Raw genomic sequence first — 13,509 nt, forward strand, 5'->3', positions numbered from 1 at the left:
AAAATTGATATTAATTCTTCTCTTTCATATAATGAAAGGGCAAACGTGGTGAAATCATTTCTTTAAAATGCCATGAGTGTAAATGCAATGCTCATAATATTCTCAACTTATTTAATTTGTGTCATTGACTTTGAAATAATAACTCTTCTAATTGCTGGGACCCTCTTTTTGAGTTGTGCTGATTTAATGTATATTGTTTTGCTTTGGCATTGTTTAAAATTTTCCGACATCTTTGCTCAGTTTTGATGTCTATAACTTTTTAAAGCCTTCTCGTTTGTGCTGTTTGTTGTCATGTTTATTTGTCTCATTAAAACTAATATTGTTTTCATTTCCACCTGAATCATCAAGGTATTGGATGGAGTGGTCCCCCATCATTTGTATCGAGCAGTTCAGGACCTTCATCTCCTAACGGATGCTCATCTTCCTCATCCCTCGACCTTTACCTGTTCTCAGCATCAGCAAGAAGTAGTGGTACGTCATCCACAACCCACGGACGGAGGCCATCTCCAGAGTTCATACCTCAGCAGACTTTAGTGGAGAGCCAACCATTGGCTCAGCAAGTGTCAAGTACAGGGTTATCTTCATCATCTGGTTTTGCTTCTTCAAATTCGGGAAGTTCTGAAAGGGTTACGTGCCCCCGTTCCCTTTCGACAACACCTACCCTGGAGGCATCCATGTCTTCGTTAGTTGTTGGTGGGACCAGTTATAGTGCGTACACACCATCAGCTTACCATTCTGCCACTACAACACCCAGTACTCCATCATACGTCGCCGGGAGCATATCCACCAGTAAACACATTCATCGTCCGGGAGCTGCGTCTCCATCGACCACCACCACATATTCTTCATCGTACACATCATGTCAGTCCTCAATCAAGCACATACCGATGGATGCTGGTGCCACCACAGCACCCTCAGCTGCATCTAGAGTTCCTTTCTCGAGCAGATTTTCCATGGAGATCGACGATGGTCAAGATCTCGGCAGTGCGGGAATTTTGCTTGATGCTGGTGGTGAGAGTGAGCTTATCTCCCCTGAAGGATCATCCACACCTCCATCAGGTCCAGCTGAGTTGCTAGTGGAGGATGAAGACTTTGGAGAAGCAGAAGAGGCCGAAGATTTGGATATCACTGTAGTTGAGGAGGTTAGTGAAGCGGTAGGTTTTCTGGAAGATGTACCGTCAGAAATTTCTCCATCCAACAACACTAACAAAGAAAATGTGACTCAATAGCATTGGTGATATATCTTGGGGGAGATTAATACGGCATTAATCTCTTCATAAAAGTTTTCTTCTTTTTTGTAAAGGGGGGGAATAATTGTGGTGGTTGGGAGCCTAACTTGAAGTCTGAAAATCGTGAGTTTTATGGATATTAGTGCTGGAGAAAAAGTGAAAATGTACAACAACTGATTATAGTTATTGCCATGTGATTAAATGTGTGCTTATGTGATACTAACATCAGTCATGTGTTCCTATGTTTTACTTTGAACGAGTCTTTTACATGCTCAAAATGATCCCGTTGAACTGGCTGTTGAACATTTTTCAACTTAGTTATTCTTTTACAAACTTACGTTGAGCAATCCTCGCAGTGAAATTATTTTTGAATTTTAAATTTTTGTTTTTTAAGCCTCTAGAGTTTCAGCAATCGTTTGACAAATCGTATCAAATGGCATGGTGAATTAGCCCTAAGGATGGGCTCAATCAATGTGTCTTAGCAGACTGTGATGGAATAAAGTTACTGGGCAATTATTGGTATGTAAACTGTTCAGTATTATATGAAAGCATAAAGATGGCTTATCATTTTTTTAAATACAAAGTTGTTTTATTTTTTCCCATCCCTTAGGATAATTAACTGTCAATTCAAATAATAATTTGAATTTATTCTTGAGGAATGATGTTGTCCTAAGTTCACCACACATACTTTTCAAACTTGTATCAATCTCAACTTGGACCTAAAGCAAACTGGCTCACATTATTTTTTTCAATATTCCCTCTGAAAATATTGATATTATGTCAGTGATCTACATGGTCAAAAACAGACAAGTAATCATGTGAGTTTATTTACACCACTCTTTTTAGCTTTTTAGGATCAATGCATATTAATATGGATAATTTAGGCCAAATTCCTAACTCAACCCGTCAGCACCCAAAGTTTTTTTAAATTCACACATATTTCACTTTTAAAAAATATGATACATATGAGCTCAACACAATTAACACAATTCAAACTGACTGAATGATAGAGGAAACCTTCTACTAAGTATGTGCACCGAAATGTAATCTAAAATTCACATATTAAATGCATTGCAGGAGTATTGGCTCAGCACTGCACTGGGTGCCATATGGCACCCGTGGGCGTTGATGGGATGTATATATTGTTTCTGGCTGGTGGACAAGAGAACGATTTGTGCCCCTCGAGGCCACGTAAAATCAATCTAACATATCATGCTGGTATCAGGCTTACTGCTCATATTAGTCTGGCCAGACCATTCAATTTACCATACTAAGCAAAGCAACCCAGATCAATTTAAGCTCAAATGGCTATCGTAAGGATTGGTTTTCAGTGAGCTGTCTCAGAGTCCTGCTGCTAAGACTGAGCTCTAGTCATGTGAGTGAGCAATGCAAGTGGAAAATTAAGGTTTATGCTGACGTTGTTTTGAATCCAAATATTTTAATGATTATATTTTGTCCTTAACACTTGTAGGGTGGAATGTTTGAAAGGGGTACCTTCACTATAAAGTTAAACACCCTCAAAAGCGGTCTAAACCAGGACTTATGGCCGCTTTACTTAGGGGAATTTTCTTAGGGAATAAGATTTTTAAAAAATAACTTCACGATGAGTTGAAGAATTTTGCATTAGCTGGGTCCAAATCTGCATAAAATGAAAGCATTCTACTGGTAGAAAATGCCTTATTTTTAGCGATTTCTCCATTATGACTCATATTCGTTATTGGTGGGCCATTTTTCAATATTTTTGAAAAAAAAACTGTCAATTTCATTCTACTTCTGTTATAGGGTTGACTTATGTTCAATCTTTGTTGTACTTCTTTTTCTTTCAAGGTATGCAGAAAGGTATAAAGTTAAATTTTCTGGTTTATTTGGGCAGAAAAAAAAGATTTAATTGATTGAAAAATAGTATATCTCCCACCTTTGGAGTCAAATTACATACGGACAAATTATTATCTTTTACCCTCTAAGGTTTGGAAGTGTAGTATAAGTATAGGTTAAAACTAGTTTTGAAACATTATATGTACCCTTAAATTATTTTCCTGTCAGACTTTGATGCACTTTCCAGTTCCAATTTGATATTCAATGTGAAATTTTGGAAGATAATCATTTTCAAGTGCCTTCAAATTTCTCTGGGCCTCCCTCATAATAACTCTGGAAGCTGGAGCAGTCAGTTTTTGGCAATAGTTTTAACAAATCTACTCTTATCTCTTATTCTCAAATATTCTCCCTGTACCTTGAATGCAAAATATTTTAAAAGATTCAAGTGATATCAATAACATTCTATGGTTCTGTTTAAGTGTAATGTGTGCCAGTGATCGGAAGGAGGTTGAGAGGGCGAGAGATGTTGACCCCACTAACCTAATGCATGGATACGAAACTGCTTTGGTGACCTGCAAATATTATGGCTCCCTGCAGGGGCACAGCCAGGAATTAAGGCTAGGGGGGGCTTTAGGTGCAACTAATACTAACGGGTGTGGGGGTATTGCATACCAACCAGGGTAAGCAGGAGTTGCAGGGGCCCTCCTCCATAAAAATTTTAAGAATAATGGTTCAAAATGGCGAGTTTTAAGTCTTCCTGAGGGATATTTGATTAATCTTAACACTATTCTATAAGTAATACTGATCCAAATAAGTAAAATGGATTAAACTTAAAAATTTCTCTGAGCTCTTGGGGGGGGGGGGGTTTAATCCCCCAAAAACCCCCCCTCGCTGCGCCACTGGCTCCCTGAGAGCCTGTTCCTATTTAACTTGCAAAATAGTCTGAGGGCCTCTACCTTGGTTTACAATGTTGGGCAACTGCTGTCTGCCCATAAATACAGCACCAACTCCTAGCAGGTGGTGTTAGGACACCAGCCATTTGCACATAAAAAGGAAATGCACTAACATAATTACAACTGGCATTTATTAAAGTCCTTTATGGTTCGAGGGAAAAATAATTTGTACATCTATCCATTCGGCATTGTATCTCTCTTAATTTATCGCTTCTATCGGAAAATAATGGCGTCTTCCCTCCCTTTCCTAAGTCTATTGTCATGTATGCAAAATTATGATGTGTTTTTTATTAAGAATGTGGAAATGTGATCAGGCTTCTATTATGTTTTCGTTTGTCTTTGGACTGGAAGCATGCATAGCATTAATTTTGGTTGGTGATGTAGAATCGCATAGACTATAATAATAGGCTAACTGTATTATTCCGTGTTGAGTGGAGTGGAAATAGTACTGGGGGAGTGGGCAAGGGGTCCCCAGTAAAGTCCGAAATCCTAAAGCCTTACTCCATGGAAATAGGCTTATAAAATCGAAACTAAAGATCATTATTTTTTTCCTTCCTTTGATATTGCTGTAGTGTGTTATTCTTTCTGTTATAAACTGCTATTATAAAAACATAATTCCCATATATTTGCACGAAAACGGGTCATTGTAGAGGATTTTTGGAAATCGACGGGACGCCCTCAAAAGCGATCTAAACCGGGACTTATGGGCATTTTACTTTGGGGGTTTTCTTCGGGAATGAGACTGTTTTACTTAACCCCACAATAAGTCGAAGAATTTTGCATTAGCTGGGTCCAAATCTGTGTATAATGAGAACATTATACTGGGAAGAAATGTTATATTTTTAGTAATTTGTCTCTTATGACACTCATATTCGTTAGTCTGCGAAGTATTTGTTGAGAAGAAAGTGGAAGATTGCTTTTGAAGGCGCGGCAGACAATCGAGGCGCATGCGCGAGTTTTTCCTGTAGCAGACAACAGTGCTGCTCCCTGGCGTTCAGTGCATTAACCGGTTAGTTTGGGATGTTCATCGAAATTGAATGGTTGTGCGAAGCCTCAGTCTAGGCTTCCATCTGTTGCTTCGTGCACCAACGTAACATTTGCATTTTGTAGTTTACCAGTTGCAAAATGGCTAGGTTAACGGAGGAAATGGTGATTGCTCGATCTCGTGCTTCGGACCTTGCATCGATTAAGAAGCTCAATTGTTGGTGAGTGGTTCACTGTTAATATATCCTTTGTTTTCAATATGCCTATGATCTTATTGTGGTGCCTTTATATTTTGATACCATTAAGTTGATATTGTCTTTTATGCAGTACTCGATTTTACCCGGTGCTCTGCTAAAGGCTATTAGGAAAAAACAGCAATTTGTTACTTGTATCTGAGGCACTTCTGCATTACCTTGTTGTAAATTAAATTAGTGAACCTAACATAAAAGTATTATATTTTGTATTTATTTACAGTGATGGTTTAATAAGTGCTTATTTTGCTCATGTTTTGTACTCATGAGTAGTATTTTTGTTGATGTTGGCTAATGGAAGACAAGTAATGTTTTGATTGTTCTCATGTCTTTTGTTATTAATTTACCATGTAGGCTGTAACCTCCGTAGCTTAATGTTATTACTTCTAAATATTTTAAACGTTGGCAGTGATCGTATTCTCATACGAGCCTACTTTAATTAATGAATCAACGCCTACAATAACCTGCGCAAAATCATTCAGCTCAAACCCTAGAAAATTTGGGATTTATTTTCTATATTATCGCAGGATTATGTGTAGACTGTAGTGATGTTTGAGTTTAATTTAAAGATTTAGTATGGCCCTGGTCGATTTTTACCTTTAATACGCAAAGAAGTGGAATAATTTTTTCTGTGGTAAAGTTTTATTAACGAAGTTGTGACAATCATGTTGTATGAGAGAATAATTTTTGTTTTGTCATTTATGGAAGTGAAAAAAATAATTTTTATGAATTTCATGGAATTCGCTGAAGCATAGCAGCAGACTTAGGGGCACAGGATTTGTGATCGATCCCCCAAATTGCAGCGTTGTAAATTTCTCACAATAGTCCGACTGATATTGAAGGTTTACAGCTGTGAAGGAATTAATGTATTTCAAGTTGATATGTCATGTCATTAACCCTTTTAGAAGGCGATCTTCGTTGTGTAGGGTTTGAAGGTATAAAGGTGTATTATAATATATAATTTTCTTGGTGATATACCCGGAAGTAAAGTCTATCTAGTGATTATGTTTCTTATAATCCGTTCAAATTTTCCAGGGGCAGCGATCTTTCGGATATAACCCTTCTTAGGAGAATGCTGAGCGTGGAAGTGCTATCGTTAAGGTGAGTAAAAATTCCATGGTATTACTTTGTCACCTATTTTCCTACAAAACGACGGAAATATTCGGCGAAACTGTTTCGATATTCTTCGTAGCCCCATGTAAATATTTAGAACACCTTTTTACTGCCCTCGAAGTATACGCATTCTTGGATGTGTATTTTATTTAAGGTTTGAGGATGTTAATATTTGTTTGAGAGACCCTTTATTTGTTTGGCCACCGAGGCCTATGGGAAGTTTATTGTGTCTTTTTCGTGTTGTCCAATTGATTATTTTTTATTTTGACGCAAGAACTTTTTAAAAGCATTTTTCTTCATTGAGATAAAACTTATGGAATCCCACCTGGCGGCGACATATATTTTGTTTTTTTTCCTATTATAAATCTGATCAAGTAATAAATTTCCATTATTTTAAGCTCGTCTCTTTAATGTACCGGGTTTGTGTGAAAAAAGTGTTCTCTTTAGGTTGGGAGAGGACATTTCTATAATGATGCATTAAATGAACCTTTAGTGAATTTATGCTTTTTATGCTTACAATTAGTCTCGTAATTCCATGCCGTAATGTCCGTTTTTATCGGGGAGTGGTGCAAATCCTGTTGATGAAATTTTTACCCTTTCTATCAGTCTCATTGAGTCAAAATTATAACCTGAATAAGTTTGGTGTCTCTGTGTGAATGTGCTGTGAATAGGGTTTTTATTTTTGCAATTATTTAATTCGTGTACCCGTAGCTATTCGTCATCGAGTCTGATTATCTTTGACGGGCGCTACTAGCTGTATAGTGTTTTGAATTTTTTATTGCTCTTATGCAGACATTCAATTATTATTTTCGCTTCCTAGTACATTATGGAGATCGCAGTGGCGTATTTTAAAGTATCTGGGGGTAAAGGATTCTGCTTTTGTCGCGAAACAGCCGTGCGGGTTGCTTGATTTTGTCCCGGGCACGGCTGTGAGTATCCCGCATTGCGTTGGTCTGGTTGCGGCGACTGTACTGCGAGAGGTAGGGTGGGGAATGAGCGTGCGGCGACAGGAGACTTACCAAGGCGCTGTAATCCTTAGCCATTTAGAAGGTGTGTCCGTCAATCGCGATTTTGTGGGCGTTGTATTATAGCTGGGCGCAGATTTCCCAGCTCTTGTGCGGTTTCGTTGGCGGCGGAAGATTTAATTATGAAATAGCGTCGTTGATAGCGGAGACAGTGGCGTATATAATCATTTATGGGGATACTCCCTTTAGGTCGTTTTACGCGAAGCATGTAATTGCAATCTGACGTCAGGCGCATGTCAAAGTATGAAGGTGCAGTCAAAATTGCGTGATGTTAGGTGGTGAATCGTTAGAACGCATGCATGGATGCGATATGGAAAAATAGCCCTCGAATCCCGAGCTAGCAAGAGTCACAGTGCCAAAACTTTTTTCAGTACTAACCTGCGCAATGGCATGCCCCTTGCAAAACGGCCTTAATGCAGGGTGATCCAGAAGGAGGTGGTTGGGGAGACATTTTAAAGAAGTTTTCGTCCTTAAATATGGGGTCGCTGCTCCTTAGTTACCGAGCTACGGTAACGCAAACATTCTTTGGATGCACTTTGCAGTTACCCTGAAAACGGTTTTTTTGTTATCCAGCCTTTTCGAAATTTTATTTAATACTCTGGATTTAAAGGTCATTTTATAAGCTAGGACAATGTGTGATCATAATTTCCTGCAACAATTAATCTCAAAATGCGTGAGGCTACGAAATCATATTGTTGTTACTCGCTCAAAGCTCTCGTTTAATTTATCTCAATGATCAATTATTGTTCCTAACAATAACAATCGCAATTACAAATAAAATGTCGAAAAGGGTGGATACCCAAGGAAAACGGTTTTCATAGTAACTGCAAAGTGCATGGAATAAAATGTTTGCGTTGCCATTGCTCAGTAACTTAGGAGTTACGACCCCATGTTGATGGACAGAAAATGCTTAAAATTGTCTCCCTACAACCTCATACAGTATTGCATATTCCTCCTGATTTCCCTTTGAAAGGAATGCCATAAGCAACGTTTATCATCAGTGTAGCCTCATCGGTGACGAGAGGCGATTGCGCCTATGAGAACAGTTAAGGAATATTTGTCAAATTCAGTTCGCCTATTTCGGCCCTCGGGTTTGCCTCAATCCGGGCTAGGAGTGACTTACGATGATAAATCAATAATAGTTTGGGGGAGTTCGGCTATCTCGTTTTAGGTAAGGGCACTCATGATTTTTGTTTTCAAGAGTATACGAATGATAATATCTACGAAAATTCATTATTGCTTAACGCGACCACGCAGTGGCGTCGCCACGGGGGGGTTCCGGGTTACAGTCCCCCTCTTGTGCCTTTAAAAGAGGCGCCAAAAACGAGTAAGATGACCTTCATTAATAACTTAATAAATACTCGTAAAATTTTACTCTTTTTTATTTAAAAAATCACGTTTTCAATATCAAAAACCCTTAAATTCTCCTTTTCCCAGGGACGTCTGCCATACACCCTGGAAGGGTCCCGAAATCTCCGGTAAACCCCCCCCCCCCCCACCCATTTAAAAATTCTGGCTACGCCACTGTGGCCATGTTCTCGTGGAAATATTATTACCCTAATCCAGGCAACAGTACCTAATTTTTCAGTCCCATCTGGGCCTTCTTGTATACGACTTTGAGCGGAGGGTTCAGTAGTTCAGGGATATATTAGTTCCGAAACGAAAGCATGATAAAAATTATAGCTTATAGTATCGTCCCAGAAAGAAACCATTTGGTCATTCTGGTTTTGTTTAACATACTTTATTCAAACTCCCCTCCAATTTTTTTGGTGCTGTCATCCAGCATTTGTTTCAGGGGGAGAGGGGCTGTGCGGTTATATTCCGGTAACCTATCCTGATGTACAGCCCATACTCTTCTGGTTGACCCAGAGAACGTCGTACCGCCTAATGAAAAATGAACAGTTACACCATTTATAATTCAAGATCGGCTGTACTGATTTTAATAATTTTTGACTTATCAGAATAATATATGAAAGAAATTCAATAAACCTACAAAAATTAGTATTGCAATGGCTTGTCTGAAAGACATTTTCTTTATTGGAGCGGGTCACGTATAAGCGGATTGTTTCAGTGAATTTTCTCATTTTTTTGTTTAATCTAAGGATATTTTAGACATCGTGGTCTTAAAAAGCAGTCAATGAAGTCAAAATTCAACCCATTCAGTCTTTAGACTATTTGTGTCATTAACCGCAAAAAAATAGTTTTAGGTCCTAATCTGTCGCGTAAACTTGCCCCGTTCTTGCAGCAAGTTTAATTAATTTTTAATGGATTTAATTGCCAATTCGTGTGCATCACTAAACCATACATTCAATCAAATCAAACATATTCTGTTTGCGCAATTTAGAGAGTTAAATTCATAGTTAGTTGCTGCCATATATTATAAAAATTATTTATACATTTCGAAAAATGGGAATAATTAATAGTAGTGGGCGAAACTTGGTGGAAATCCTTTATCGTAGGAGTTGAAGGAATAAAAACTTTGCTTTTTCCACATGGTGATTTATTTGGTCCGACCATGGTTTCGTTACAGAGTAACATTTTCAAGGTGATTATAAAGGATGGATGGCTTTGGGGTAGTTGTCTCAGCAGATATATCTCGGCTAGTCGCCACTGGGGAAATAAATTCGGGGAAGGGGAAGAAGGGGCTAAAGCCCCCAGTGTCCATCTATTTACGTGTCTGTCTCTCTATCATAAGACTTTATGCTGTGGATACCCCATCGGGGTCTCCATTTAATATTTACGCATGATCTTTTTTTAGTTTATAGTGAATTGCGATTTCGGATCTAGTAATAGGTGAGCGATCCCAATGGCACACCAAAAAAAGAAGATTGGTTAAAGCCTATCAAACTGGTATGATAGGCAGTACTTTCGTTAAATATACTTTAACTTTGATGCAAATGATAAAGAACTTTATTGATTTTATCAAACGTACTTCATGAATTTTATCGAACATTTCGGCAATTCGTAATTTGATCAATTGCACCAAATAGTTTGGTAAAAATAACTGCATAAATTCGATACGCCTCGGAGTTTTGGCTGTTAAATTCCGTTTCTACCACGCGGGAGGCCCATCTTCAATGCTTCACGAAGGCGTATTTTTTTCTCCACTTCTTTGTATTTCTTTTGCGGAAACTTGCGTTAAGCTCCTAATTTTTTTATTTTCAATCAGTACAATGTGATTATGGGTGGAAAATCTTTCATACGCTCATGCTACGACGGATTTATCATCCTTTTGATCTTATTAGTTTTTATCGGACTGCTGTGGCTATTTTGATAGGATTTATCAAACTCTTCTTAAAACTGGTTTGGTCACTGTTACCGAAACATTCAATGCTCCATATGAACCGATAAGTTCGATGAATTTTATTAAAATCTTATTTTTCTAACTAAACTTTTTTCCAGTGCAACCTACCTCGAAATTTAAAATAGGTTTACTTTCTCTGTTGTAATATTTCATTCAGTGGATCCTGCCTAATATGATCATTATTTAATATTGTATATCCTTTTCTGTGTTAAGCGTCGTACCGTGGACTCCCTTCAATCATTTTAAACTTTATTAATTTTCGTGGCGAGCGTGTAAAGCCAAGCCCGCGTCGTTTGGTGGTGCTATCCATTTTGATGTCGCCTTTGTATCTTCCCTTCCCCAGCCCACGGATTCAACGCTAATTGGATGATACCTTTGCCCGCTCCTTCCATTAGAAGCGATTGCGTGACCACCTTCCCCCTCCCATTGCATATTTGCATATTGCGGATTTTGCTTGCCGTTTGAAAGAGAAGTTATCATCTCTTCCAGAACTTCATAAGGTGGTTCATAAAGCTCCTCGATCTTCTTCCTTAAGGTTTTCTTTACCAGTTAGTCTCACATAAACTAAGATTCTTCGATATATTAATAGAATTTAGATGTAGATTCTTGTTTTTCTAAAATATATCAAATAACATTCTTCAGCTAATATATGATATCTTTCGAATAAAAAAAACTGCGTAAAACCCACTTATAATGAATATTTTCCTGTATAACCTGTCCTATGTAACTCTTTCGAGGCCGTCCCTTGCCCCTCTTAACTTCCACCTGTCCTTCTACGATTGTTTAATTCAGCTAATCATGTCTGACAATGTGGCCAACTAAGTTGTCTGTGGTCTTCTGCTTAAGGTTTTAAAAAAAAATTTCTCCTTCATCCCACTCTTCTTAGATCAGAGGATGTAAAAGAGAAGTACCTCGCTATGAAAAGGCTAGCGGATAGGAGAAAGGAATGGAGAGCTGCGTCAGACCAATCTTAGGATTGTTGACTAATAATGGTGATGATGATTGAATATTTTATCATTTATTTTCTCTGACCGCAACACGATACATACACTGCTGAAACGCTCAACAATCGCCCACCGAATCAAATCCGCTCATCTAGTAGCCCAACAATACGAATCCCCTCAGTTGGCAATAGTCGGAGTACGAACGCTCACCTCCGCAGCTTGGAGAATTGGATGTGAGCGTTTATGCTCTGGCTACTGCCAGGTGAGCGCATTCCTATTGTTGGGCTCCTAGATGAGCGGATTTGATTCGGTGAGCGATTGTTGACCACCTGTGCTGTGGAGGTATCGAATACCATTCTCTAGGTCACTTCGCTCTTCGAGATTTTTTTTAGGGTGTACGAAGGTTTCACCCGGAATGTGAACCTGGGACCCTTCGATCAGCCGACAACTTTCATCCGCTAGTCTACCACGCTCTCCTAATGTTATGCGTGTCTTTTGATATTCAAATTTGTTATTTGATTCATGTTGTTGAAACTTCCGAGTGTTCATATTTTTCTCTCTATTGTTCTGAAAGATGAATTGCCCCGTTCCTGCTGGATTATTCATGGGCTTTGTATATTACGTAGAAATGACGAAGCCAACTGGAACTCGTGTTTTCTATTGTATTAGGTGATGGTTAAAAGCGGAAAAACAATCATAGATGGCAATGATTTATTAGAATGCATATCAAAATCTCGTGCCATCGACTGGAATCATTCGCTCAGGTCCGGGCCGGATTTAGGATGCTGGTGGCGCAGGGCCCGTTTTGGTGGGAAGACCACTGTTTGAAGGTGTTGCCATTTGTAATGTAATAACAGGAAAATCAAGTAGCACAATTCTTAGAAAATTTATTAACAATTTTTATACATGTAACTAATGCATTGCAATCCAGGCAATTTCCTTGATTTCCGTGCTGCAAAATCGGCGATGATGCCACTGAAATCCAATTCACGTGACATGTCTGACGCAATTCTCATTAGACTACTTGTTAAAAAAAAAACAAGCTTCACTTCCAATCCACTCATAGGTTTTTTCTGTTCTTCTGATTTTGAAAGATTTTCCTCAATATTGGCTCATGCTTGGTGGGTGGCCCTGGGTTGGTTGGTCCCCTTTCGATCCGGCCCTGGATCAGGGGTGTGTTTGATTTAGATTTCGTATTGGATGTAAGTATTTGTTTCAAATTTCTAGTCTGGTCGAGACGACGCAACCTATACCGACTTGGTGTGATAGTATGGATGTTTGCGAAAGAATGGAATTTGTCTCAGGTGGGAAGAGGGCGAAAAAATCCTTAAATGCTGCCTCGTAATCGTGTAAGCCCTTCGCTCGAACATGAGACGCGTTGCTGACTGATAGGGTTTCTTCCTGTTGAGCTTTTCCTACTTGGATGAAGCCCCTTCCCTCTGTGCGGTGTAACCTTGTGGTCTGCCTGTTCGGCCGAAGGCGGCTCGAGGTGTCTCGAGTATTAGGTGGTTGAGGTGGGAACGGTGACGAAGTATAGATTTGGTTCACACATTGGCCCGTACGTTAAGTATTTTAACGTTTTCGACCATTTTAATTTTCCGCTTCCTTTTTCGTCTACAAGCGAATAGGGTAGTTTCCTTCATCAAAGAAAACGAAAGGCATTGATTGCGATTCGTTACCCACCATTAGTGCATTCATAATACACAAATTATTTCGTTTTAGAAATACCGGTTTAGACGAATGGCAATGATCCATTTTTATCCTCATTTGAAAAGGGCCAGATTGGCGCCCATGCGATGCCACTCCACGTGACGTCACAGGGACCTAGTTTCTATACGAGAAGATAGGAGTTATACGTCGTCTGAGGTTACCAATGCATGCATGAGGCGCA

At 38.9% G+C, this 13,509-nt stretch overlaps 2 protein-coding genes across 20 annotated transcripts in view; both read left to right on the forward strand.

Moving 5' to 3' along the window:
* The window catches only part of LOC124168927 (inositol hexakisphosphate and diphosphoinositol-pentakisphosphate kinase), a 99,249-nt gene extending 97,441 nt beyond the window's left edge, over positions 1–1,808 (forward strand). For 15 of the 16 annotated variants that reach the window (XM_046547330.1, XM_046547332.1, XM_046547323.1 and 12 more), the window contains one exon: positions 349–1,808. In XM_046547330.1, the coding sequence (XP_046403286.1) occupies positions 349–1,229 (881 nt within the window). In that variant the 3' untranslated portion in view covers positions 1,230–1,808. The remainder of the gene's footprint in view (positions 1–348) is intronic. The other variant, XM_046547338.1, reaches the window with a different exon arrangement.
* A 3,189-nt stretch (positions 1,809–4,997) lies between these two features.
* The window catches only part of LOC124169779 (acidic leucine-rich nuclear phosphoprotein 32 family member B-like), a 179,625-nt gene continuing 171,113 nt past the window's right edge, over positions 4,998–13,509 (forward strand). For 2 of the 4 annotated variants that reach the window (XM_046548525.1, XM_046548524.1), the window contains exons 1-2: positions 4,998–5,202; positions 6,268–6,333. In XM_046548525.1, coding sequence (XP_046404481.1) covers positions 5,123–5,202; positions 6,268–6,333 — 146 coding nt within the window. In that variant the 5' untranslated portion in view covers positions 4,998–5,122. The remainder of the gene's footprint in view (positions 5,203–6,267; positions 6,334–13,509) is intronic. The other 2 variants (XM_046548526.1, XM_046548527.1) reach the window with 2 other exon arrangements.

The sequence above is a fragment of the Ischnura elegans genome, chromosome 12 (genome assembly GCF_921293095.1).
Source record: "Ischnura elegans chromosome 12, ioIscEleg1.1, whole genome shotgun sequence".
NCBI lineage: Eukaryota > Metazoa > Arthropoda > Insecta > Odonata > Coenagrionidae > Ischnura > Ischnura elegans.